This window comes from Bos taurus, chromosome 17 (assembly GCF_002263795.3).
Source record: "Bos taurus isolate L1 Dominette 01449 registration number 42190680 breed Hereford chromosome 17, ARS-UCD2.0, whole genome shotgun sequence".
Classification (NCBI taxonomy): domain Eukaryota; kingdom Metazoa; phylum Chordata; class Mammalia; order Artiodactyla; family Bovidae; genus Bos; species Bos taurus.
This window is the reverse complement of record NC_037344.1, coordinates 63,743,187-63,768,761: the sequence shown is the minus strand read 5'-3', so window position 1 is coordinate 63,768,761 and position 25,575 is coordinate 63,743,187. Positions and strand designations below refer to the sequence as shown.

Sequence of the window (25,575 nt, the reverse complement as noted above, 5' to 3'; positions counted from 1 at the left end):
CACGACTGGACAACAACAACATAAACAGGAGAGAATAATAAATCCCTTCTATAGCCATCACCCAGCTTCAACAATTAAGAGCATTCTGCCATTCTGTTATCATCTTCACCTCCATCCACTCTGGATCCTCCACTCCCCCCCCCCCCCTTTGATTATTTTTATGGTTCTTTTCAAAACAGAATTTACATGTATCAAAATGCACAACACTGTAGCCATTTATCTTGACAAATAGATACACCCTGGTAACTCGTAGCTGCACCAAGTTAGAGAATGTTTCTATCACTCCAGAAATGTCCCCATCCCCCCATAACCAGGCAACAGTTGTGATTTTCACTGTAGATTAGCTTTGCTTGTCCTAGAACGCCATATAAATGGAATCATGCAGCATGCAGTCTTTTGTGTGTGCGCTCTTTTGCTCGGCACAATGTCTGTGTCACCGTGCACACCTGTCGTTTCTCTGTTGCTGCTGTACCCATTCTATTGTGTAGATGCTCCACTTATGCGCTCTGGTTGATAGGAACTTGGATTGTTTCCAGTTTGGGGCCATCGTGAATAAACTTGATGTAAACCTTCATGTTCCAGTCTTTTTGTGGACCTATGTCTACATTTCTCTTGTGTAAATACTTCGGAATGGAACTGCTGCATCAAAGGGTACGGGCTTGGTTAACTTCATTAGAAACTGCCAGACGTTTCCCCAGTGATTCGTCCAGTTGATCTTCCTGCCAGCAACGTGTGAAAGTTCTATCGTTTTACATCCTCGAGAATGTCCGATGTTGTGTTTTTCATTTGAACTCTTCTGGTGGCACCTCATTGTGATTCTAAGGGTACATTTCTCTGATGACTAATGATGTTGAGGGCTTTTCTGTGTGCTTATTGACCATCTGTCCGTCTTCATTTGTGAAGTCTTTTGCCCAGTTTCTGTTAGGTCTGAGTTTTTATTTTTTCTTTTAACCAAGCTGAGTATTTTATTCTAGATACAAGTTCGTTGCAGGTATATAACTCATGAATATTTTTTGCCAGCCTGTGGCTGGCTGATTTATTTCTTAACAGCGTCTTCTGATGAGAAGGTTTATGTTTGATGACGTCTAATGGGCATGACAATAGCACGTCATAGGGTCGGAATGAGGATCAATAGAGATAATACTTGTCAAACGGTTAGTGTCATGCTGAAGCAGTGGATGCTGAGTCCCTGGCAGCGCTTCTGGTGCTATAGCCACTGCTTTTCCTATCATCACTTGGATCCCTAACCAGATCATAAATGCTTAATGAAGAAAGCAGAATGTAATCTCTGCTCTCAGCTATCCCCAGGGTCTTGGATCTTGCTATTTCCATACTAGACATGCGATAAAAATGACATGATAAGTGAGTTGCTGAGGAAGGTTGTGTTTTCCGTAGAAAGAAGAAGTGAGACGCAAGCACATCCGTCTGCACGTGGAGGGCGCGCTGACCGCCCGGGACAAGGTTGGGGTACAGGATTTTGTGCTGCTGGACGCGTACACCAGTGAATCTGCTTTTCTGGACAACCTCCGCAAGCGTTTCAGCGAGAACCTCATCTATGTAGCGTAACTCATTTCCCAGCTGTTTTTCCTAGTGTGGTGGTTCCCTTCTGGTCGTTGGCCTTAAAAAAAATATTTTTTTAATTTATTTAATTTGTTTAGCTGCACTGGATATTAGTTACGGCATGTAGGATCTAGTTCCCCGACCAGGGATCAAACCTGGGCCCCCTGCATGGGGAGGGTGGAGTTGTAGCCACCAGACAGCCAGGGAAGTCCCCCGGTCTGTAGTCTTGATGGCTGTGAACAGTATCACTCTAGGCTAACCATCAGAGGGGGCATGTCCAGGAACCACCGGCAGGTGTACTGTGATCTTCTGTATTAAGACCTTTCCGGCTGCCAGTGCTGGAGACCCAACTAAAGTCAGCCTAAGCCCTGAGAGAGAATCTGTCAACCTACGTACTTCAGGGTCCAGAAGCAGATCTCCAGGGTCTAGGATGATGTCTTGAGGACTCTTTCCCATACTCTGCTTTCTTTTGCATCGGTTTCCTTCTGCAGCAGCCTCTCTGCATGGTGGCAAGGCGGCTGTCAGCAGAACCAGGCCTTTCTTAACACACTAAGTGGGGCAGTCTCGATCACTTGGTTGTTTGTCTGCCCGTGCCAGCTAGGTTCCATAACAGTGGAGACATCCCCCCCCCCAACACACACAAGCTGACTTATTTATTGTGTTGTATCCCCAGTAGTGAAGGGGCACATGGGGATCATAGCACATGATGGTCTTTTGCCAGAGCCATTTGCACCCTGGAATTCCTTACTAGTGCTTTGGTCTGTTCCTCTAGACGTATATTGGGACCCTCCTTGTGTCTGTGAACCCATACCAAGAGCTGGGAATCTATACTCTGAGCCAGATGGAACTTTATCAAGGGGTCAACTTCTTTGAACTGCCACCACATGTGTAAGTAGCACCCATGGAATCAGCAATAGAAGTATTTTTCTCTTTCTGCCTCTCTTTCCTCCCCCCACCTTCACCACATATGTCCATCTATTACCCACCCACCTACCCATCCATCCACCCATCCATCATCCACCCCATTCATCCATCCATCCATCCACTATCCACCCATCCACTTGTCTACTCATCCATCCATCCACCCACACACTCACCCACATACCCACCCACCTATCCATCCATCCATCCACTAGTCTATGCATCCACCCATCCACCTACACATCCACCCATCTACCCATTCATCCATCCATCTACCCATCCATCCATCCATCATCCACCCCATTCATCCATCCATCTACCGATCCTAATCATCCACTTGTCTACTCATCCATCCATTCACCCACACACCCATCCACCCATCCGTCATCCACTCCATTCATCCATCCATCTACGTATCTACCCAGCCACCCACCTACCCATCCATCCATCCACCCACTCATCCATCCATTCATATACCCATCCATCTACATTCTTGATGCATGCTCATTAGGTTCTGTAACCTCATTTAAATTACTCCCTTCTTCTGAATTAAGTCTTTCAACACAATAGAAAACATCAGCAGATGATTATCAAATCTCATTTTAATTATGAAGAAAAGTAGAATCTTTGTGTAACAGCTGTAGCTCGAGTTTCCTTCTCTGGGAAGTGGATTGCTATAGTGCCACCTACTGGTGCTTGAATATCATGGCAGCTGAGAAGAATGCCGGTGACTAGGAACTTACCCGGAGAAGGCAATGGCACACCACTCCAGCACTCTAGCCTGGAAACTCCCATGGATGCAGGAGCCTGGTGGGCCGCAGTCCATGGGGTTGCTAAGAGTCGGACAAGACTCAGTGACTTCACTTTCACTTTTCACTTTCATGCATTGGAGAAGGAAATGGCGATCCACTCCAGTGTTCTTGCCTGGAGAATCCCAGGGACAGGGGAGCCTGGTGGGCTGCCGTCTATGGGGTTGCACAGAGTCGGACACGACTGAAGCGACTTAGTAGCAGCAGCAGCAGCAGGAACTTACCAGGACTGGTGATCCGTTAAGAAAAAAAATATTCTGCCTGGTCTGCATGTGACTCTCGGGCTTTGCTGAATTTCCCTCTTCTCCTCCTTGGTTGACTTTTGGGCTATTATTTAGGGTCTTGCTTCCTTTTTCTTGATGATTCACCTATTCCACTCCCAAGGCATTTATAAATCTTTCTGCCTCACCACCATCAGCGTTACAGAAATACTCAGCTTTCAAACGGCCACATCCTAAAAGTATACCCCGGGGAAACCTTCATGCTTCAGTTTCTGATCTTGTAGATAAAGCCTTTATCATAGTATCTGATCTTGTATATAAAGCCTCTATAATAGTGCCCTAAACTTCTGTTTTTAAAACAGAAGTTTTAAATAATTTTTTGTTTCCTATCTCTATATATTTAGTATTTTAGGTTTTGAAGGAAAAAAAATGAGCTCTTTTATCTGTTACATTATTTCCACCTACATTTAATAGAACATCTCTTGGAGATGTAATTTAGTATGTAGATTATTCTAATAAGAAATATTGATTTTTTTAATTGGTAAATTCTGAAAAAATTTTTTATTCCTGCCCCAAGTCTTCACTTTAACTTTTCTACTATGAGAGTTTGGGGGCTTCCCTGGTGGCTCAGATGGTAAAGAATCCACCTGCAATGCACGAGACCCAGATTCCATCCCTGGGTCAGGAAGATCCCCCTGGAGAAGGCAATGGCACCCCACTCCAGTGTTCTTGCCTGGAGAATCCCATGGACAGAGGAGCCTGGAGGGCTACGGTCCATGGGGTTGCAAAGAGTCGGACACGATTGAGTGACTAATACACACTAGAGGCTTGCCATCTAGTGGGTAATGGTGAAGATTGCTGGCTCTCTGAGCTAAGTGCCTGGAGCCACAGTCTGGATGTGGCTTCTGAGAGTCCGGGTAGTTTGTCCTTCTGCTCTGATGGGCATCAGAGCCAAGGGAAGTAGTGTTATAGTCACTTCCACTCCGTCTTTTAAAGAATTGCCTGGTCTTTATTGCAGCAACGTGGGATCTTTAGTTGCAGCCTGAACCGTTAGTTGCGGCATGTGGGATCTAGTTCCCTGGCCAGGGATCCAACCCGGGCTCCCTGCATTGGGAGCTCAGAGTCTCAGCCACTAGACCGCCAGGGAAGGCCCTACTCCTTCCGTTTCTGTCTCACTCCTTCTCCAGCTATGCCATAGCTGACAACGCTTACCGCATGATGTGCTCTGAACTAAATAACCACTTCATCCTCATTTCTGGAGAGAGCGGGGCAGGGAAAACAGAGGCCTCCAAGAAGATCCTCCAGTATTTTGCAGTGACCTGCCCGATGACTGAGTCACTGCAGATAGCCCGTGACAGACTGCTGTTCTCCAACCCAGTGCTGGAGGTAAGTGATCTTTAAGGACCAGAAAGGGGAGTTCCAGGGAAGTCAGTAAGTAAGAAGAGCCTCTGCTTGGGTGGATCAGTTAAAATGGGCAGGTCTGGGAGTTAAGAAGAGAACAGATCACAAGGTAGTACAATCGGTCCCTTATATACGAACAAATTGCATTCTGATAGAGTGTTCGTAAGTCCAATTTGTTTATAAGTCCAACAAAGTTAGCCTAGGTACCCAACTAACACAGTCAGCTGTACAGCACTGTGCTGTAATAGGCTTATAATGCTTTTCACACAAATAATACATAAAAAAATAAATAAACATTTTTAGGCTTATAGTACAGTACCTTGAAAAGGACAGTAGTACAGCAGCTGGCATCCAGGGGCTGGCATCAAGTAAACAGGCAGGAAGAGGTACCGACTGGTGGGGGGAGAGGAGGTGGGACATGGTAGAGCTGAAGGATCATCAGCAACAGGAGATGGAGGGCAGGCTGCAGGTGAGACGCGCATTAACTCACGAGACTGGACAGCAAACACGTGTTTGCATCTTTGAAAGCTCACACCTCGAAGGTTCGTACATAGGGGACTTACTATACTATTAGTATATAGTTAATTGTGTTGCTTGGGTACCTAGGCTAACTTCGTTGGGCTTACAAACATGCTTTCAGAACAGAGCTTGTTTGTATGTAGGGGACTTACTGTATCGTGGTGAAAGGTGTGACCCTGAAGTCCAGCAGGCATGGAGACTAAGCCCAGGGTTATCACGTACCAGCAAGCTTCTTCATATCATTCATATCCTGGAGCCAGTTCCCCATCTGGAAAGTGGGCCTACTCATAGTACCTGCCTCTTAGGAGGTTTTGAGGATTAAGCAAGACGAATGCAGGAAAAAAAAATGTGATTTGTAGCTCAGTGGGTAAAGAATCTGCCTGCAGTGCAGGAGACCCAGGCTCAATCCCTGGGTTGGGAAGCTCCAATGGAGAAGGAAATGGCAACCACTCCAGTATTGTTGCCTGGAGAATCCCATGGACAGAGGAGCCTGGCAGGCTACAGTCCATGGGGTCGCAAGAGTCGGACACAACTTAGTAACTAAACCACCATGCATAAAGAGCACACAGCAGAATTAGTAAGCACTAAAATAATACTCTATTATTCATTAATATTTTTATTAATTAAAATCATCTTGATTATTATTTTTACTACTATAATTCTCTGACTTGTTGGATGATTTTGAATATGTTATTTTCTCCTGTGTTTTTGTTGCTTTTTGTGTAAAAGGCATTTATGGTTGAAGGGATTTTCCCAGTAGACCTTTGGGCTGAACAGTTTACATCTATACTATAGGAAGATGTCTGCTGATGGGGGCCAGCAGTGATGCCTTCTAGAACAGCCAGGGCCTAGGGTCCTATTTAGCTCTCCTTGCATGCGTGTTAAGTCACTACAGTTGCTACAGTCGTGTCCAACTCTTTTCGACCCACCAGTCTCCTCTGTCCATGGGATTCTCCAGGCAAGAATACTGGAGTGGGTTGCCATTCCCTCCTCCAAAAGATCTTCCAGACTCAGGGACCGAAACTGCATCTCCTGTGACTCCTGCATTGCAGGCAGATTCTTTACAACTGAGCCACTAGGGAAGCCCCAACTTCTCCTTAGGCCATTTCTAATATATTCCTAGAATGGATTCTAGAGAGAAGATATTTTCCCCTTCTTTTCTCTGTGTCCAACCCCAATATTTGGCATCAAATACTCTGTAAATAGTGATTTCTTCTTAGCAGATAAAGTGGCTTCCATTCCTGGCTCCCCCTTCTCTCCTCCAATGAGCTTGTCATTCAGGGTCAGGAATTCTATGAACAGGAGAGCTTCAGTGTCAGAGAATGACAGATGGGTTCAGTGTCCCCTCCCTTTGTATTCCAAGGCTTTTGGAAATGCCAAAACACTCCGGAATGACAACTCCAGCAGATTTGGAAAATACATGGACATACAATTCGACTTTAAGGTACACTGACGTTCCTATTACTGCTTCCCGGGGACCCCTTAACTTGAGAGCAACAGAAAGTCAACTCAAGGCATCTAAGAGAGGAAGGGTTTCTTCTTGGCTCAAATAGTTGAAAAATTTAGGGTTTGCAATAGTTTTAGGAAATGCCAATGAAGACCATGATGACAGATCATATGAGTATATGGGCAGAAATGAAGAAGTCTGGTGAGACCAGATGTTGGCAAAGACGTGGATCATGAGTTCCAACACACGGCTGGTGGCAGGGGTGTACGTTGGTCAAACCCATTTGGAAAACAGTGTATCATCTTGGGGTGCTGAAATCACACAATCTAAGGTGGGGCCATTCCACTCCTGGAAATATTCCTACGGATGGGTAAGCATGGCCTCAGCAGCGCTGCTCATGAAAGTAAAGGGACTGGAAAGAACCAACATATCTGGCCAGGATTGGATGCCCATCAACAGGAGAAGGGCCCAACTGTGGGGTGCTCACACGATGAGATGTTTTATGGCAGTGAGAGCATGTGAATGCCAGCTGCATGCAACCTGGACAGGTCATGAGAATGTACTACATGTCAGCGAGATGCCATTTCTTACAAAGCTTGAAAAGATTCCAGAGTAAACAATCTATTGCTTAGGCGTACATGACTTTATGCCATAAGTTGGCAGACTTACATGGATAGGGTCTTGGGCTTTGTGGACCGTACAGCCTCTGTCCCAACTACTCAGCTCCACTGCTGTAGTATGAAAGGAGCCAGAGAAGATACATAACGTATTGTATACAGAGTTTAAATGGGGGCTCACGCAAGTAGGAGGAGTAGGCAGAGCTCTCAGGGACATGTAATTCCAAGTGACACCTTAGGCTAGAGAACAGTAGCTGGCTGGGCGTTTAGTATAGTGAGGAAGACAGACCGACCAAGGATTTCCCAGAGGCTGGAACACGGGTTTCTGGTCATGCATGCACAGACTTGGAAAACATTTTAATAGCATACATATTTTTAAGGTTTTTTTTAGAATCCAACACATACTAAAAAGGACACAGCTCATGGCCACAGCTCAATAAATTTTTCCATTTGAATCTACTTGTGTAACCACCACTCATCTCAAGATATTAACATTTCCAACACCTCGAAATTTCTCCTACCCATCTCTGACAAATATCTGCCCCCCCGCTTCCCAAAAGTTATCACTGTCTGGCATCTATAATCACAGATTCATTTTGCTGGTTCTTGAGCTTCAGAAAAAATGGAATTATATAGTTGTTCTATTTCATGTTTGGCCTCTCTGAATCAGCGTGTCTTGTAAGATTCGACTGTGTTGCTGCATGGAGTTGTTCGTTTTTTGATTGCTCGACTTTTATCACTGTTTATAAACACATCATTGTAAAACAATGATGTAAACACTCATTTATGCCGGGTGTAGTCCCAGAAGTTGCACTGCTGGATTCTTACCAGCAATGATATCACTGAGTTCCAGTTTCTCCACGCCCTTGCCAACATTTGGTATTGTCAGTCCTTTACATCTTAGGCATTCTGGTGGCATATAGTGGTTTCTCTGGTAGGCTGCCGCCTACGGGGTCGCACAGAGTCAGACACAACTGAAGCGACTTAGCAGCAGCAGCAGCAGCAATTTTAATGAAGTTTTGCTCATTGGTCCCTTAAAGACCTTCTTGTGTATTAAAGTCTTTTGCTCATTTTTAATTAGGTAATTTTTTCTCATTGATTGGCAAGTGTTCAATATATGTCATGGAATACAAATCCTTCATTGAATATATTATTTAAGACAATAATTAAGACAATAATAATTAATATTGGCATAAGAATATATTGACATTAAGAGGCTGATGACCCAGAACAGAGGCTAGAAGCAGCCCAGCTCTCCTTACCTATATGTCACCAGACTTATGACCAAAGCACCACTGAGATTCAATATCGATCAAATTGTCTTTCCAATTAAATGGTGGTCAACTGGAAATCCATATGGATAAAGAGAACTTTGGCTTCTGTTTCACTCCATAAACAAAAATTAAATCATGATGTATCATAGTCTTAAACATGGATGGTTAAACAGTTGATTCTAAATGAAAACAGAAAATATCTTCATCACCTTGGGGGGTTAGGAATGGAACCCAGAAAACGTGAATCTTAGAAGATGGATAGATCAGGTTGATTCAGACTCACAATTTCAGTTCATCAGGAGACACCAGTAAGAGAGTGGCCTTGATTGTTGTCTTGGCTGGATTTTTTGTTCTCTTTTGAAGGGCATTCCCGTAGGCGGGCATATCATCAGTTACCTGATAGAAAAGTCTCGAGTTGTCTATCAGAATCAAGGCGAGCGGAATTTCCATATCTTCTACCAGCTGCTAGAGGGTGGAGAAGAGGAGCTCCTTGCTTACCTGGGACTGGAGCGAGACCCCCAGCTGTATAAATACCTCTCACAGGTTAGAAGGACCATAACCTGTCTCTGGTGCCCCTTTGGCGGTGAGGGGTGGGCTGGTGTTAGTTCTGTGGGATGTTCAGTAACTTTCTCAGGGCCACGTTACCGGATCCTGATGCCACAGTGCCTTTGAAAATGGCTCAAGCATTTCACCAATACTATTTTGATTGATTTCACGATCTTCTGTGACTTTGGCAAACTTGGTGCCTGTGCTTTGCAGTATATTCGCACTGTTTCCAAACCTCTAGGTGTTCTTTAAGGTCTGACTTAAACTAGCCCTGTCCTTGAAGGGGAGGGAGTGCACGGTGCTGATTGTGCGGGAGGGATATTTGGGAGGTTGCAGATTTAACATTCCAGTTCACCGGTGAATATTTTCATGGTATGACACCTTTGTTTTTGCTGTGCAACAAGAAACTCTTTTAAAATGATGAATCTTCAGGTAATCAGGAAAAATCTGTACTACAAAAGCAAAATAATAGTAAAAAAAAAAAAAACAACCCTCATGTAGAAGATTTTCCCTTTAAATTGTGACACTGGTAGTCTGTTACTTATTTAAAAGACAACTTCTAGACTTAGTGGGAAAAGTGTTTTCACACCTCCTGTATCATCTGTATTTCTCTAGATACAAGCTTTTATTTCCTTCAGGGAAGATCTCCTTCTATCTAATCCTGCCTTGAAGTTTTTGATGCTGGTTACTAAGTGTATCAAGATTGTTTTCTTGAATTTAAACACTGTCATTTACTGTATGTTTTGGTAGATACCTAATGACATAAATGTCTTCAATTTGTTCAGCAAAAATGGCAAGAAAGCCTACTTTAAAAAACATACACACAGAAAGATATAGCAGATTTTTTTAAACAAAATTCCAAATTTGAAAAAAGCTGCAGTTGGCAAATCATCAGGTGCTAGACAAGTAGAATAAAACCTGTTTTTTCACAGCTCAGAACATTATAGAACTAGCTTTTTAATGCTCGCAGAGAAAAATTTTGACACCTAACTGTCATGAAAATGCTGTTAAGCAGCCCAATTCTGTGTCAACAGGGTCGCTGTGCCAAAGAGTCATCCGTTAACGACAAGAATGACTGGAAAACTGTTTCCAATGCCTTTTCTGTCATCGATTTTACTAAAGATGATCTTGAGGTATGAGCCCCTCAAGGGTGGAGCTCCCTGTGGTCAGACTTGGGGTTGAGGAAACCATCCTGGTTTCTTGGTGATGACACAGAGTTGCCAGAGGGAGCAAATAAAGATACAGGATAACTAGGTACATTGAATTTCAGATAAACACTGGCTGGGTTTTTAGTAGAAGTATGTCCCAACATTGCGTGGGACAAGCTTCATGCTAAAAAAATTAGACACTGCTTACTAACACAACATTGTAAAGCATCTTTACTCCAATACAATTTTTTTAACTAAAAAGAATTAGACATTAGACATTGCTTATTTGAAATTCAAATGTTAGCTGGGCATTCTGCATTTTATCCAGCAGCCCCATATTTCCCCAGTGTGGGGTGTCAGCAGGTAGTCATGTTTCTTCTTCCTCTCAAACCCAGTCTCAAATATTGAATCCCCTAGAATTCTAGGAACATCATTTATTTATGCTTTTATATTGGAACAAGTTGGACCAAATTGTAGGCTTTATAAACATTTTGTTTTTACATCTTTTGTCTTATTTGGGGGGTGAGGGGGATTGTGAAACTATTGACTTTTTGAGGACCAGAATACAATTTAAGAAAAATTTACGTGTGTATGTGTGTATCTGGGGCCATGGATGGCTTATTGGCAGGGACAAAGGGAGATACCGGCATAGTGGTGTTCCATGCTGGACATAGTGAGGGAGCATCCTGCCCCCCACTGAAGTGCCTTCCCTCTTCCCTTAATATCAGAAGTGGATAAGAGCCCACAGGGCCAATTTCTAGGGGAGGATCTGTGATCTCCAGTCTGGAATTAGGGGTGCGGGGGTGGGCAGGTCTCCCCCGGGTACCACCTCTGATGACGTTTATCAATCAGGCGGCCGCCGTCTTCTCTCCCTGCCCTCCTCACCACTTCCCACGTTCCTAGAATCTCTTTGGCATTATTGCCAGTGTCCTGCACCTGGGGAACATTGGTTTTGAAGAGAACCAGCAAGGTTGTGCCTCTGTACCAGACACTCATGAGATCAAATGGATCGCCAAGGTGATGGTCCACTTTGGGAGAGTGGGGGTGGCAGGCAGGAGAGGCCCCAGACCCTGTCAGGGATGGAGGGGTAGGGGAGGAGAGCAAGACAGCTGGGTGCCAATGTCCCAGGTAGCTACCATCTCGTTCTCCCACTTGACGCTGGTTAGGAGGTGGGCAAGGGAGCGAGTGAAAGCCAGTTGGCTGAAAGACCAGACATGCTCTGTGTTGCACCAGAACACGATTAGCAGGTGGGAAAGGGAACCTGAGCCCGGAGACACCACCGACTTTTTACTAGGGGGTCAAATTGGGTTGCTGAATGGCATTTTGTTTTCCATTTATTCAGCTCCTAGGGGTCGACCCATGGGTCCTTCTGGAAGCTCTCACCCACAGAAAGATTGAAGCCAAAACAGAGGAGGTAAAAATGGCTCTAGTGGGGAATGTGCCCACCCTCCCCACTGCTGCTGCCAGTAGGATGGTGGCCCCAGGGGAGGCCAGACTCCTGGATCCTGCCCACCAGGTCCTGTGTGGTCCAGCTTGTCAGCATCTCCAGCCTTAACCTCCCCCATCTCCCGACATTCCACCATCACGGGCTCTTGGTGCTTCACGCTCGCCCTGCCTTCCCTCCATGGGGTCTTTGCATATACTGTTCCCTCTGCTGCAACACCCTTCCCTGTCCTTCACCCAGTTAAATCCTTCCCATCCTTCAGTTCCCAGGGATCACTTCCTCAAAGACCCTCCCCTGCTCATCCCATCCCTGCCCTAAAGCACCATGTGTATCTCCGAATAGCGCTTGTCACTTTCAGCTTCAGGACTGTGATGCTTCTCTGTGTGAGTTGTTAAATGTTGTGCTGTGCTCAGTCACTCAGTCTTTGTGACCCCATGGCCTGTAGCCCGCCAGGCTCCTCTGTCCATGGGATTCTCCAAGCAAGAATACTGGAGTGGGCTGCCATGCCCTCCTCCAGGGGATCTTCCCCACCCAGGGGTCGAACCTGCGTCCCTTATGTCTACAGCACTGGCAGGCGGGTTCTTTACCAGTAGTGTCACCCGGGAAGCCCTGACTTGTTGAATGCCCTCTGCCAGATATGAGCCCACAGAGGCTGAAACTCTTTGTCTTGGTTGAGGCTGTATCTCAGCACAGTGCCTGGCACTCAAGGAACAGCACAGGCGGGAGGTTCCTCCCCCATCAAGTATCCTTCTCTAGTCATCTTTATTTATTTATTTGGCTGTGCCAGGTCTTCATTGCAGCATGTGGGATTTAGTTCCCTGACCAGGGATCGAACCTGGGTCCCCTGCCTTGGGAGCACAGTCTTAGCCCCTCGACCATCAGGGAAGACCACCCCTCTCCCCCAGTCATCTTTAAACCTGGGTTGAAAACTCTGAGGGCTTTAAAAAAATTTTAACCTCTGTAATGATGTACCTGTTTTTCTTCTCAGGTGATATGCCCATTGACACTAGAGCTCTCTGCCTATGCTAGAGACGCAATGGCAAAGGCAGTTTATGGGCGAACATTTACTTGGCTGGTGAACAAAATCAATTCCTCCTTAGTGAACAAGGTTGGTTCATGCATATTGTGTGCCCTGTGCTCTTTAACATGGCCGTGTTTTATAACCAACACCTTTGAAGAATTTGTGAGAATTGAACGTAAGCTCCTGGTGGGCAGAGATACTGTCTTTTCACGTCTACATTTCCAGTCTCTAGCACACAGTAGGCTCACAAAAATGCACTGACAAATGATCTTGTCAATGTGTCCCCAAGTCTGGGATGCACAGCATTTGAAGTGTACACAGAACCTTTTCATTTTAACAGTAATATATTTTAATGTGTATAAGAAAAAAAAAAGACAGCTCCTTTGAACTAACCCTAAAGGCATATTTCCTTTTTAAGCAGAATTATTTAAATTAAAAAGGGAGCTGACGCAAAGCTGGAAGCTGAGGCAATGATATGAGGGCAACGGGGTGCATGGATATGGTGAGACTCATGGAGGAAATGTGCAAAGGATGGATTTGGATACATTGACTCAGCGCATCATACAGAATGCTACATTGCGTCCCTTAAGAAGAAAAGTCATATTCTCCTTCAATAGCCATCCTTGCCTGACAGCACTTGGCCCTCTGTTGAAAATGATCCAAAATATCTGCTTTCTCTCCAGGGTGAACATCTTCTTCCTGATGTCAGTAGCTTCCTTCCTTCCTCCTTCCCTCCCTTCCTCTCTCCATCTTTCTTTTTCTTTCCCTTCCTCTTCTCTTCCTCTTTCTATCTTGCTCTGCTTTTTTTGGACTGAATGTGGGTTTGGGGGGCTGAGGAGGGCTGAAGCAAGGAAGTGAATCAGAAGGGGAAGGTCAGTCTCTCTACTTTGATGATGAATATGAAAGCCAGGATGGGACCTAGGGAGGCTGCAGGCAGGAGGAGGCAGGCTGGGAAAATTATCTGCACCCTGTTTCTTCTGAAAGCCTTGTTGGAGAGATGAGATTTATAGCCACATCCCAGATTCAGGGGCAGTTGCCAAAGTAAATAACCTCAATGATTAATGGTGTGTGTTACTTTGACTAGGACTTTACTGGGAAAACTGTGATTGGATTGCTGGATATCTATGGGTTTGAAGTCTTTGACAAGAATGGGTGAGTTTGTTTGATTTCATTGTGATCCACTGGTTCTTCATTTTCCTTTGAGGTCTTAGTCTGGTTTATGGCATTTCTGATGTTATTGAAACTCATTTTCCTGTTCCTAGAAATTCTCCAGGTTTGCATAGCCCCTGCCTCATAAACTTTTCTAGAACCAGAATAGCCATTAAAAATGCAAATGTCTTTTACTTTGACTCTTCTTATCAGTTTATTAAATTATTTGTTTAATAAGGACTTCAGTTTTCTGTATGGAAAAAGCATCCTTAAAAATAAGTAAATATAATTTTTTGGAAAAACTTGGTCTACTCATGTAGCTTTAGTTACTTAAATCTTTTGCACCTCCAGTTTTGAACAGTTCTGTATAAATTACTGCAATGAGAAACTCCAGCAACTGTTAATTGAGAGAACCCTAAAAGCGGAACAGGCAGAATATGAAATGGAAGGTATAGAGGTAAATGTTTCAATGTTTTCTCCTCATCTGATTTCTTAACCAAGCAAAAGACATTTCCGTGAGAAATATAATTTCATTGGAGGTTTTTCCTGATGAGTACTAAGAATTATTTTTTCACTCCTTCTCTGCTTGTTTCCTGGGAAATTATGTTGATATTCAGCAAGTATTCTTTTTGAAATGTTAGAGATAAAAATCAGAAAAGAAAAGCTGGACAGTCAATTTAAAAGAAATATATTTGATGCTCAACCTTAATCCTTCCTGGAGAATTCTTTCCTCATTGTCATTTTAGTGGGAACCAATTCAATATTTCAACAACAAGATCATCTGTGATTTGGTAGAAGAGAGACACAAAGGAATCATTTCCATTCTGGTGAGAAAATTAACGTTGACTTGGGGCTCATTCCATGGTATCCTCAATACTCAGAAGATCTTTCCCTGGGCTTACAGAGAGTTAAGAGTGAAATCCACTGTATTATTGAAGGATGCAAGTTGAACTCTTTTGCTGAATTTTTGCTCCAAGTTTTAGACTGAGCTTTCCCGTCTTATTCAAATTCATCTATGGTTTGCCACAGATGGATTCAGAGAGCATAGAAATGTTGCTTTGTAAGAATTGTCTCACCAACCTGAACCCAGTTTTCTTGTTGTTGTTTTAATAAAAGCTACAGGGTTGATTCATTTAAAAAAATATTTTATATTAGACTTCAGTACTAGTTTCAGGTACACAGAAAGTGATTCAGTTACATATATATATATATATATATATACACATATATATATTCTTTTTCAAATTCTTTTCCCATTTAGGTTATTATAGAATACTGAGCAGAGTTCCCTGTACTACACAGTAGGTCTTTGTTGGTTATCTGTTTTAAATATAGTAGCGTGTCTATGTCAATTTTGATTCATTATTTTTTAAGCTTTATTTCTCAGTTATGTTACATATTATGGGTCTGTAAGTGGTGGGTGTAGAAGACGTTCTCTGCTTCTGTCTTTTGGCCATACTGCTTGGCATGGAGGATCTTAGTTCCCTGACCAGGGATTGAACCCACTCCCCCTGCAGTGGAAGCACAGAGTTCTAGCCGCTGGACCACCATGGAATTCTTTTGATTCATTTTTTTCTTTAAGATGGTCATTTAAATGTTATCACTGTTGAGGACCCAAAATAGAAAGTAAAAACAGTTTGTGAACTGGGGAAGGTTAGACTTAACTAGTTTTATGACTTGCTTTTTCTGAAGGCTTTGCTCCTCATTAAAGAGGGTTTGTTGTTGGCCAGCTGGCTAAAACTGGTTAAGAGACACCGAAGTTGAGTGTCTCAGCTAGTTATGGAAGCTGCGAAGTGTCCCTGGGAAGTCTTTGGAAATAGACATCAGATAGGTGGGAGAGCTGACTTTTCATGGAGTTTCTAGTCCCTCTGGTTCCATGGTTCCTTAATCAGATTTGACACGATGATTACCCCTTCCTCCTCCTGGTAATGTTGACCCAGACTTGTGCACAAGATGATATATTTCAATCCACTGCATTTTGCCATAGCTGCTGGAAATTCCATTTAAACTTGGAATTGATGGAGTGTGGTGCAGTGACCGGAAACTTCTGCTTCTGTTTTGAAGGATGAAGAATGTGTTCGTCCTGGTCCTGCTACAGACTTGAGTTTCCTGGAGAGGTTGGAGGAGAAAGTGGGAAAGCACGCACACTTTGAAACGTAGGTGTCTCATCTGCCAGGCTGTTGCACAGGGGAAGGTCATGCGTTGTGGAGTTGACTTCTAGTGTGTGTATATGGCTGTGCTGGGTCTTAGTCATGGCATACAGGGTCTTTAGTTGCAGCATGCAAACTCTTTCATTATGGCCTGTGGGATCTTGTTCCTGGACCAGGGACTGAGCCTGGATCTCCTCCATTAGAAGCATGGAGTCTGAGCCACTGGACCATCAGGGAAGTCTCCTGTAAAGCTAACCTTTGAACAATACTGGTTTGAACTGTGCAGATCCACTTATACATGGGTTTTTTGTCTCAATAGTAAATGCTATAGTACTACATGACCCCCATCCCCTGTTGGCTGAATCCATGGATACAGAAGGCCAACTATGAGTTACACACAATTTGTTGACTGTGTGGAATCCCTAAGCCCCATGTTGTTCAAGGGTCAACTGTACATCCATTTTCTTAGGTCTGTGGACAGTTCTCCCCAGTAGTACGAAAGTGAAAGTGAAAGTCGCTCAGTCGTGTCTGACTCTCTGCAACCACATGGACTATACAGTCCATGGAATTCTCCGGGCCAGAATACTGGAGTGGGTATTCTTTCTTTCACTTCTCCAGGGGATCTTCCCAACCCAGGGATCAAACCCAGGTCTTCTGCATTGCAGGAAGATTCTTTACCAGCTAAGTCACAAGGGTAGCCCCCTTAGTATAGCTCCCCAGTAGTATAGCTACTACAAATTCCAGCTGAGCTGTTTCAAGTCCTGAAAGACGATGCTGTGCAAGTGCTGCACTCAATATGTCAGCAAATTTGGAAAACTCAGCAGTGGCCACAGGACTGGAAAAGGTCAGTTTTCATTCCAATCCCAAAGAAAGGCAATGCCAAAGAATGCTCAAACTACCGCACAATTGCACTCATCTCACAGGCTAGTAAAGTAATGCTCAAAATTCTCCAAGCCAGGCTTCAGCAATACGTGAACTGTGAACTTCCAGATGTTCAAGCTGGATTTAGAAAAGGCAGAGGAACCAGAGATCAAATTGCCAGCATCCACTGGATCATTGAAAAAGCAAGAGAGTTTCAGAAAAACATCTATTTCTGCTTTATTGACTACGCCAAAGCCTTTGACTGTGTGGATCACAATAAACTGTGGAAAATTCTGAAAGAGATGGGAATACCAGACCACCTGACCTGCCTCTTGAGAAATCTATATGCAGGTCAGGAAGCAACAGTTAGAACTGGACATGGAACAACAGACTGGTTCCAAATAGGAAAAGGAGTACGTCAAGGCTGTATATTGTCACCCTGCTTATTTAACTTATATGCAGAGTACATCATGAGAAACACTGGGCTGGAAGAAGCACAAGCTGGAATCAAGATTGCCGGGAGAAATATCAATAACCTCAGATATGCAGATGACACCACCCTTATGGCAGAAAGTGAAGAGGAACTAAAACGCCTCTTGATGAAAGTGAAAGAGGAGAGTGAAAAAGTTGGCTTAAAGCTCAACATTCAGAAAATGAAGATCATGGCATCTGGTCCCATCACTTCATGGGACATAGATGGGGAAACAGTGGAAACAGTGTCAGACTTTATTTTTGGGGGCTCCAAAATCACTGCAGATGGTGACTGCAGCCATGAAATTAAAAGATGCTTACTCCTTGGAAGAAAAGTTATGACCAACCTAGATAGCATATTCAAAAGCAGAGACATTACTTTGCCAACAAAGGTCCATCTAGTCAAGGCTATGGTTTTTCCAGTGGTCATGTATGGATGTGAGAGTTGGACTGTGAAGAAAGCTGAGTGCCGAAGAATTGATGTTTTTGAACTGTGGTGTTGGAGAAGACTCTTGAGAGTCCCTTGGACTGCAAGGAGATCCAACCAGTCCATTCTGAAGGAGATCAGCCCTGGAATTTCTTTGGAGGGAATGATGCTGAAGCTGAAACTTCAGTACTTTGGCCACCTCATGCGAAGAGTTGACTCATTGGAAGACTCTGATGCTGGGAGGGATTGGGGGCAAGAGGAAAAGGGGACGACAGAGGATGAGATGGCTGGATGGCATCACTGACTCACTGGACGTGAGTCTGGGTGAACTCCGGGAGTTGGTGATGGACAGGGAGGCCTGGCGTGCTGTGATTCATGGGGTCGCAAAGAGTCGGACATGACTGAGCTACGGAACTGAACTGAACTGAATTTGGTTTTGGCTGTGCTGTCCAGCATCTTAGTTCCTCAACCAGAGATCAAGTCCACATGCTCCGCATTGGGAGCTCAGAGTCCTGACCACTGGACTGCCAGGGAAGGCCCAGCTACTAATTCATACACAGAAATAGCATGATGATACACCAGCTGCACAGCTTTCATTGGTAGTAGTCAAGCTCATGTGAATTCCAAGTAGAATTATTTTTTTAAGATTTTGTATCTTTATTTATCATCATTTCATTTTGGGCATGTCCACATGCATGAAATAGTCAAAAAATGCAGGTGTAAAACACACGCAGTGATGTGTGTAGATAATTAATATGCCTACCATATAGCATTGTAAATGATCATTTAAATCACATAGTGTAATTTCTGGTCATGGCAAAGGGGAGCCTGGTGGGCTGCCGTCTATGGGGTCACACAGAGTCGGACACGACTTAAGTGACTTAGCAGCAGCAGCAGCAGCAGAAGCTTTATCAAACCTATAGAATATTGAAAGGATAAGTGAGCGGAATTGGATAAATGTATGAATCCAGATTGGAAAAATAGGACTTCCCTGGTGGCTCAGTGGTAAGGAATCTGCCTCCCAATTCAGGAGACACAGGTTTGATCCCTCGTCGGGGAAGATCCCACATGCCTGGCAGCAACTAACCTCATGCACCACAACTATTGAGCCTGTGGTCTAGAGCCTGGGAACAGCAACTGCTGAGCCCTGGAGCCCCTGCTCTGCAGCAAGAGAGTAGTCCCCGTTCTCCGCAGCTAGAGAGAGGTCTGAGCAGCAACAAAGACCCAGCACAGCCAAGAATAAATAAATAAATTTTTTAAAAAAGATTGGAAAAATAAATTGTGACATCTTTACAGATTGGGATAATATATGGCCGGGAGAATGAACAATCTGAATACATGCAGTGATGTAAATAAACCGCAAAAACAAGAGAAATGAGACACACAAGAGCACACTATATGGTTCCATTTCCCTAGAGAACAAAACCAGGTACAAACAACCTATTCTGTTAGATGTCAGGCTGTGCCTGGAGAGGGCTCGAGGTGGGGGGTTCTCAGGGCCTAGACATGTTCTGTCTTTTGATCTGGTATTATTTACGCAGGAGAATTCGGTTTGCAAAAATTCATTGAGCTGTGCACTTCAGAGATGAGTGCTATCAATACACTTGTGTATGCTTTTCAAGAACAATTGTAAAAAACTGTTAATCACCTGAATCTGAAAAACAATGTTTCGTGACTATTTAGTCTCTCCATGTCATAAAAATGTAAAGTAGTAAAATCGGGTTTTAGTCATCACCAAGGAAAATGAACATTATTTCATTGTACAAATAAATGTGTTTGTGTGGCTCATGTAGGTTTTTCATCCCTCAGAGCTCGTGAGAAGGAAGGGTCTAATTTTAGTGAGACCTTGGTCTGTGGCTGGAAGAAATAGTTGAAACAGACTTCAGCGCTGACCTGCAGCTGATCGTCACACTCCTAAACAGCTCTTCTGCTTTATACGCTGCTGCACTTTGCTGCAGTGAGGTAGGAAGGTTCAGCTCCTGTCTGTTTCTCTTCTGCTACAGCCGGAAGCTGGCGGGTCCGAGGGGCAGAAAGAAGATCGGCTGGATGGAGTTTCGGCTCTTCCACTACGCGGGAGAGGTCACGTACTGCGCCAGGGGTGAGTGTCTGTGGGGTAAAGGTCATAGGTCACGGCCACGCAGGTGCCCCCGAGTCCACTCTAAACATGCTGCATATCCATCTCAAATGTTCCCTAGCCCCACCGCAATCACGGCATTTCAGAAGGATTTTAGGGACTTCCCTGGTGATCCAGTGGTTAACCATGCCTTAAACGCAAGCACGGTTGGGCGCTAAGATCCCTCACGAATCGCAGCCAAACAACCAAAATGTAAAACAGAAGCAATATAGGAGAAAAAAAGAAGCAATACTGTAACAAATTCAATACTTTTAAAATGTTCCATATCAAAAAATATTTTAAAAAGTATTATAAAATGTAGTAATTGTATATATAACTACTTTCTTGAGAGAATTCACATAGCCCCTGTTTCACTCATTTAATGTGTACAATTGATGAGTGTTTAGGGTATTCACTGTGCACTTGTGCAACTGTCACCAATTCTATTTTAGAATCACCCCATCACCCCAAAAAGAACCCCTATACACGGCAGCAGGCACTCTCCATTTTCCCCTAGCCCGTCTTCCAGAGCCCTGGGCAACAAACCAGTCAGCTTTCTGTGGATATTTGCCTATTCTGGACATTTCCTAAAAATGGACTTACACAGCGTGTGGGGTTTTGTGTCTGGCTTCCTTCCCTCAGAATAACGTTCCCAAGGTCCACCCGTATCCTCTTTCCTGTCTAATCGCCAAATAGCGTTCCCCTGTGCGACTCTGCTGCCCTTGTCAGTTCACTCATCAGCGGGTGGGCATTGGGCTCTTTGCACTTTGGGGCTGTTATGAATGATGCTGCTGTCCACATGACTGTGTTTTTGTGTGGCCGTATGTTACCCTTTCTCTTGGGTAAATACCTGGGTGTGGCGTTGCTGGGTCCTGTGGTAACTCTATTCTTAATTTCTTGAGTACCTGCCATACTGGTTTTCCAAAGTGGCTACATCATTTTGCTTTCCCACCAGCAGTGTGGAGGGTCTCGGTTTCCCTATTTCCTCACCAACACTTGGCATTGTCTGTCTTCTGATTCCAGCCATCCTAGCGGGTGTGAAGTGGTGGTTTGGATTTGTATTTTCCTAATGCTTAGTGAAGTGGAGCATTTTTCCTTGTGCTTATTGGCCATGAGCATTTGTTCCTTGGAGAAATGTTTGTTGAGATCCTTTACCCACTTTTTAAATTGTTTTTGTTACTAGTATTGAGTCGTATGGTTCGTTATGTTCTAGCTACAAGTCCCTTATCAGATAGATAGTTTGCAAGTATTTTCTCCAATCTGTGAGTTATCTTTTTCACTGTCTTGATGGCATCCTTCAAAGCCCAGAAGTTCTTAACTTTGATAAAGGCCACTTTGTTCTCTATTACTTAGAGTAATGTTTTCATGGTTCATCCCTGCTGTTACTATTTTTTAATTGCCAAATAAGCTCCCACTGCGCGGTTACAGCACATGTTGCTTATCCCTTCATCGGTTATGTGCATGGGGGTGGTTTCTACTTTTTCGCTTTCATGAATAATGCTGCTGTGAACATTTTTGCAACACATTTTTCATACATTTTCTTTTGTCACCTCTGCTTTAGGTTCTAGATAATTTTTACTTCTATATAAATTCATTTCACCAAAAAGCTTTAAAAAATAAAATACCATGTATTAGGGGTTTTTTTCCCTTAAATATGTAGAGGTATAAAAAATAAAAGTGAAAGTCACTCAGTCGTGTGCGACTCTTTGTGATCCCATGGACTATACAGTCCATGGAACTCTCCAGGCCAGAATACTGGAGTGGGTAGCCTTTCCCTTCTCCAGGGGATCTTCCCAACCCAAGGATTGAACCCAGGTCTCCTGCATTTCAGGCAGATTCTTTGCCACCTGAGCCACAAGGGAGCCCAAGAAGGAAAAAAAAAAATGTTAAACAGGACAAATCTCTTTAAGTAGATAACCTACTGATTTTTGCTTAAAGAATAAAGTAATTAAAAAAAAGAATAAAGTAATAGACATGTAGGGTTTCCTTGGTGGCTCAGTGGGAAAAAAAAAAAAAATCCACCTGCCAATGCAGGAGATGAGGGTTCAGTCCCTGGGTTAGGAAAATCTCCTAAAGAAGGAAATGGCAATCCACTCCAGTGTTTTTGCCTGGGAGATCCCATGAACAGAGACGCCTGGTGGGTGCCAAGGGGTCAAAATGAGTTGGACACGACTTAGTGACTCAACAATACACATATAAGGCTAGAAATTGCTCACAATACAGAAAGGTACAGAAGGAAAACTAAAAACCCCTTTACCTCCTAGTCTCTCCCTGAGGTAACCACAAGAATCAACTGGAAAATAAAAATATCTTATGCATATAATTACATACGTGGGGACACGTATGCCCACGCATCTAAAGAACACAAATACACATCTAAACAATAGGGATTGTTATTTTGTGTTATCTCCTTTGCATTTTTCATTTAATAGATATTGGTGGTGATTTGGACTCCAGCTAACATCCACTGAGCACTTTCTGTGGACCAGGTCCTGCCCCAAATGCTTTACCTCTGTTGCTTGTTTAAACCTCACGGAACGCAGGGAGCTGGGCAGCCTTATTGGTCCCCTTTTAATCTTTGAGGCACTGAGCTCAGAGATGTTAAGGCACTTGCCCGCGGTCACTCAGCTATTAAGCGGCAGAGCTGGAGGTCAGACCCAGGCCTTTTACCTCCAGACCTGCATTCACTCTCCAAAGTGGCAGATTCCTCCACGTTTCTTCTGAAAAGCTACACGCACGCCCCATGGGGCCGTGTCCCGTCACCTGTCTGAAGGCCTCTGATTGTTTCCAGCTTTGTCTCTTGTAAACAATGCTGTGTTTTACATCTTTGTATATTTCAGTTAGCCAGTCTGTGCTCCTTATATGCCTGCTGCTGCTGCTGTTGCTAAGTCACTTTCCGACTCTGTGTGACCCCATAGACAGCAGCCCACCAGGCTCCCCTATCCCTGGGATTCTCCAGGCAAGAATACTGGAGTGGGTTGCCATTTCCCTCTCCAATGCATGAAAGTGAAAGCGAAGTCGCTCAGTCATGTCCGACTCCTAGAGACCCCATGGACTGCAGCCTACCAGGCTTCTCCATCCATGGGATCTTCCAGGCAAGAGTACTGGAGTGGGGTGCCATTGCCTTCTCCGTCTTATATGCCTAGGATAAGTTTTTCAGAAGTGGCTTTGCTAAGGTCATCAAAAGTTTATTTTGACTACTTCTGGGTAGATATCCAAAAGAACTGAGAGTAGGAATGTGAACAGGTATCTGAACACCCGTGTACACAGGAGCTTTATTCACAGTAGCCAAAAGGTGGACGCACCCAAGTGTCCATCGATGGATGAATGGACACACGAAATGTGCTCTGTCCTTACAATGGGACATATTTCAGGCTTAAAAAGGCAAGAAATTCTGACACCTGCTACAATGTGGATGAACCTTGAAAACATGATGCTAAGTGAAATAAGCCAGACAGAAAAAGAAATATGAAAGAATTCCACTTATGTGAGGTATGCAGTCCAATCCATAAAGACAAAAAGTAGAACAGTGGTTATCGAGGGTTTCAGGAAGCGAGGAATGGGGAATTAGTGTTTAACCCGTATAGAATTTCCACCAGGGGAAAAGGAAAGGAGTTTTAGAGATGGATGGTGGTGATGGTTGTGCAACAATGTAAATTCACGAAATGCTCCTGAACCGCACACTTACAAATAGTTTAAATAGTAAATTTTATATTGTGTATCTTAACAGTGCCCAGGACAGCCACCCAAGAACAAGAATGACCCAGCCCCAAATGTCAGTATTGCCCAGTCTGTGAAACTCTTAATTAAGAGATCATTTTTAGGATTTCCCTTTGCAACCACTTTGGAATTATATTTTTAATCAAAGCCATTGATTCAAGAGGGTTTTTTTTCAATGTTTTACAGGATTCTTGGAAAAGAACAATGATCTTCTCTACAGACATCTGAAAGAAGTAAGTCTGAAACTTAACTCTATGTATTTTTGAAGGTTATGAGATATCACTCAGAATACTGATTTGGGAGGTTTGGCCTTCTGGATTTTTCTCGTTAATGTATTGCATTAGAATTCCAGTACGTCATGGCCAGAACAGACAATTCAAGATCATCTCTGTTTTCATTTTTTGGCCGTACCACACACGGCATGAGGGGATCCTAGCTCCCCACCCAGGGTTCGAACCCTCGCCCTCTGCAGTGGAGGTACTGAGTCTTAACCACTGGACCACCAGGGAAGCCCCTTTTCCGTCCTCTTTTTCAAGTGCTCCCTAGGCAAACAGCTCTGGTCTGTCATGTACACACTGATGTGAACTTTCCTGAAGAGCCCTTTGTGATTTCTGAGGCAGCCAGTGTGGTGGTCATCTCTCTCTGCCTACAGGTGCTGTGCAGGTCCAAAAACAGAATCCTGAAGGAATGCTTCCTGGTGGCTGAGTTAGAGAACCGGAGAAGGGCACCGACAGTGAGTGTGTGTGTGGTTGGGGGTGAAGGTGCTGTGCAAAATTGGAAAGGCAGCAGAAACCACTCAATTTGCACCAACATGCAATCACTTAACTGTATTTTGTAAGCTGTCCACTCCTTTTTCTGGAAATATCCTCCTCTAACAAGTTTTACTAAACATATATTTTCCAAAGTTAGCAACCAGTGTGCTCATTGGCAGACGTTCATTGAACACCTACTGTGTGTCAGGTGCTGTTCTGGGCACAGGGGAATCCAGGAACAACCAAACAGATAGGGGTCCTCCTCTCCTTGTGGGGTTCACCATCTATAGGAGGATATTACCCATCAAAGAAAGAAACTACTATAACGAGCCTCTCATAAAGGAAGCTTGGTAACAAGGAGACTGGCTCAGCGGTAATGCTGGCTCCTGCAAGGCGCTCGCTTCATATTTACTGGGTGATAAAACCATCCTGAGACAATGCTTGCCCAGACTCCGCTGCACCAAACGGAGTTCGGGCTTCTCAGGCCAGGACATCCAAACCCTTCTCTTCACTGGCAAAACAGCTCGTGACAGGTAGTAAGTATTGGGTTGGCCAAGAAAGTTCATTCTGGTTTGGCAGTACCATGCCTGAATGAACTTTTTGGCCAGCCCACTAGAACTGGTCTGTTAAGAGTTTGGGTCTGAAAGATCAGTCACCACCTTGAGCCAGTCTTCTCTGTATAAATAGGGAGCAATGCTGTGTGGTCAGCTCATTCTGTCTCCCTGCAGGTGGGGACTCAGTTTAAAAACAGTCTGAGCAGCCTTCTGGAAATTCTCATCTCCAAGGAACCTTCGTACATCCGTTGCATCAAGCCCAACGAGAGCAAAGAACCCAGTGAGTTGAGAATCGTTTGGAACCCCAAGCTACGGGAAGGGAGGCCGGGAGGAAAACCAAGATGGTAGCGGGGTAAAATGCTAAAACTCAGCACAGGTTTGCTGCTTGTCATCAGTATTTAATAATAGAAGGTAAACTGGGCTTCCCTGGTGGCTCAGTGGTAAAGAATC

The 25,575-nt window shown here is 44.1% G+C and overlaps 1 protein-coding gene across 1 annotated transcript in view; it reads left to right on the top strand.

Annotated features, from left to right (window-relative positions):
- The first annotated feature begins 630 nt into the window (after positions 1 to 630).
- MYO1H (myosin IH) overlaps positions 631 to 25,575 on the top strand; it is a 42,152-nt gene continuing 17,207 nt past the window's right edge. Inside the window, exons 1-18 of the mRNA XM_059876209.1 lie at positions 631 to 651; positions 1,396 to 1,557; positions 2,333 to 2,448; positions 4,699 to 4,897; positions 6,795 to 6,875; positions 9,133 to 9,312; positions 10,350 to 10,448; positions 11,367 to 11,480; positions 11,806 to 11,877; positions 12,896 to 13,015; positions 14,013 to 14,080; positions 14,429 to 14,534; positions 14,824 to 14,904; positions 16,142 to 16,233; positions 19,990 to 20,084; positions 24,006 to 24,052; positions 24,472 to 24,552; positions 25,300 to 25,405. Of these exons, the coding sequence (XP_059732192.1) occupies positions 631 to 651; positions 1,396 to 1,557; positions 2,333 to 2,448; positions 4,699 to 4,897; positions 6,795 to 6,875; positions 9,133 to 9,312; positions 10,350 to 10,448; positions 11,367 to 11,480; positions 11,806 to 11,877; positions 12,896 to 13,015; positions 14,013 to 14,080; positions 14,429 to 14,534; positions 14,824 to 14,904; positions 16,142 to 16,233; positions 19,990 to 20,084; positions 24,006 to 24,052; positions 24,472 to 24,552; positions 25,300 to 25,405 (1,840 nt within the window). The remainder of the gene's footprint in view (positions 652 to 1,395; positions 1,558 to 2,332; positions 2,449 to 4,698; positions 4,898 to 6,794; positions 6,876 to 9,132; positions 9,313 to 10,349; positions 10,449 to 11,366; positions 11,481 to 11,805; positions 11,878 to 12,895; positions 13,016 to 14,012; positions 14,081 to 14,428; positions 14,535 to 14,823; positions 14,905 to 16,141; positions 16,234 to 19,989; positions 20,085 to 24,005; positions 24,053 to 24,471; positions 24,553 to 25,299; positions 25,406 to 25,575) is intronic.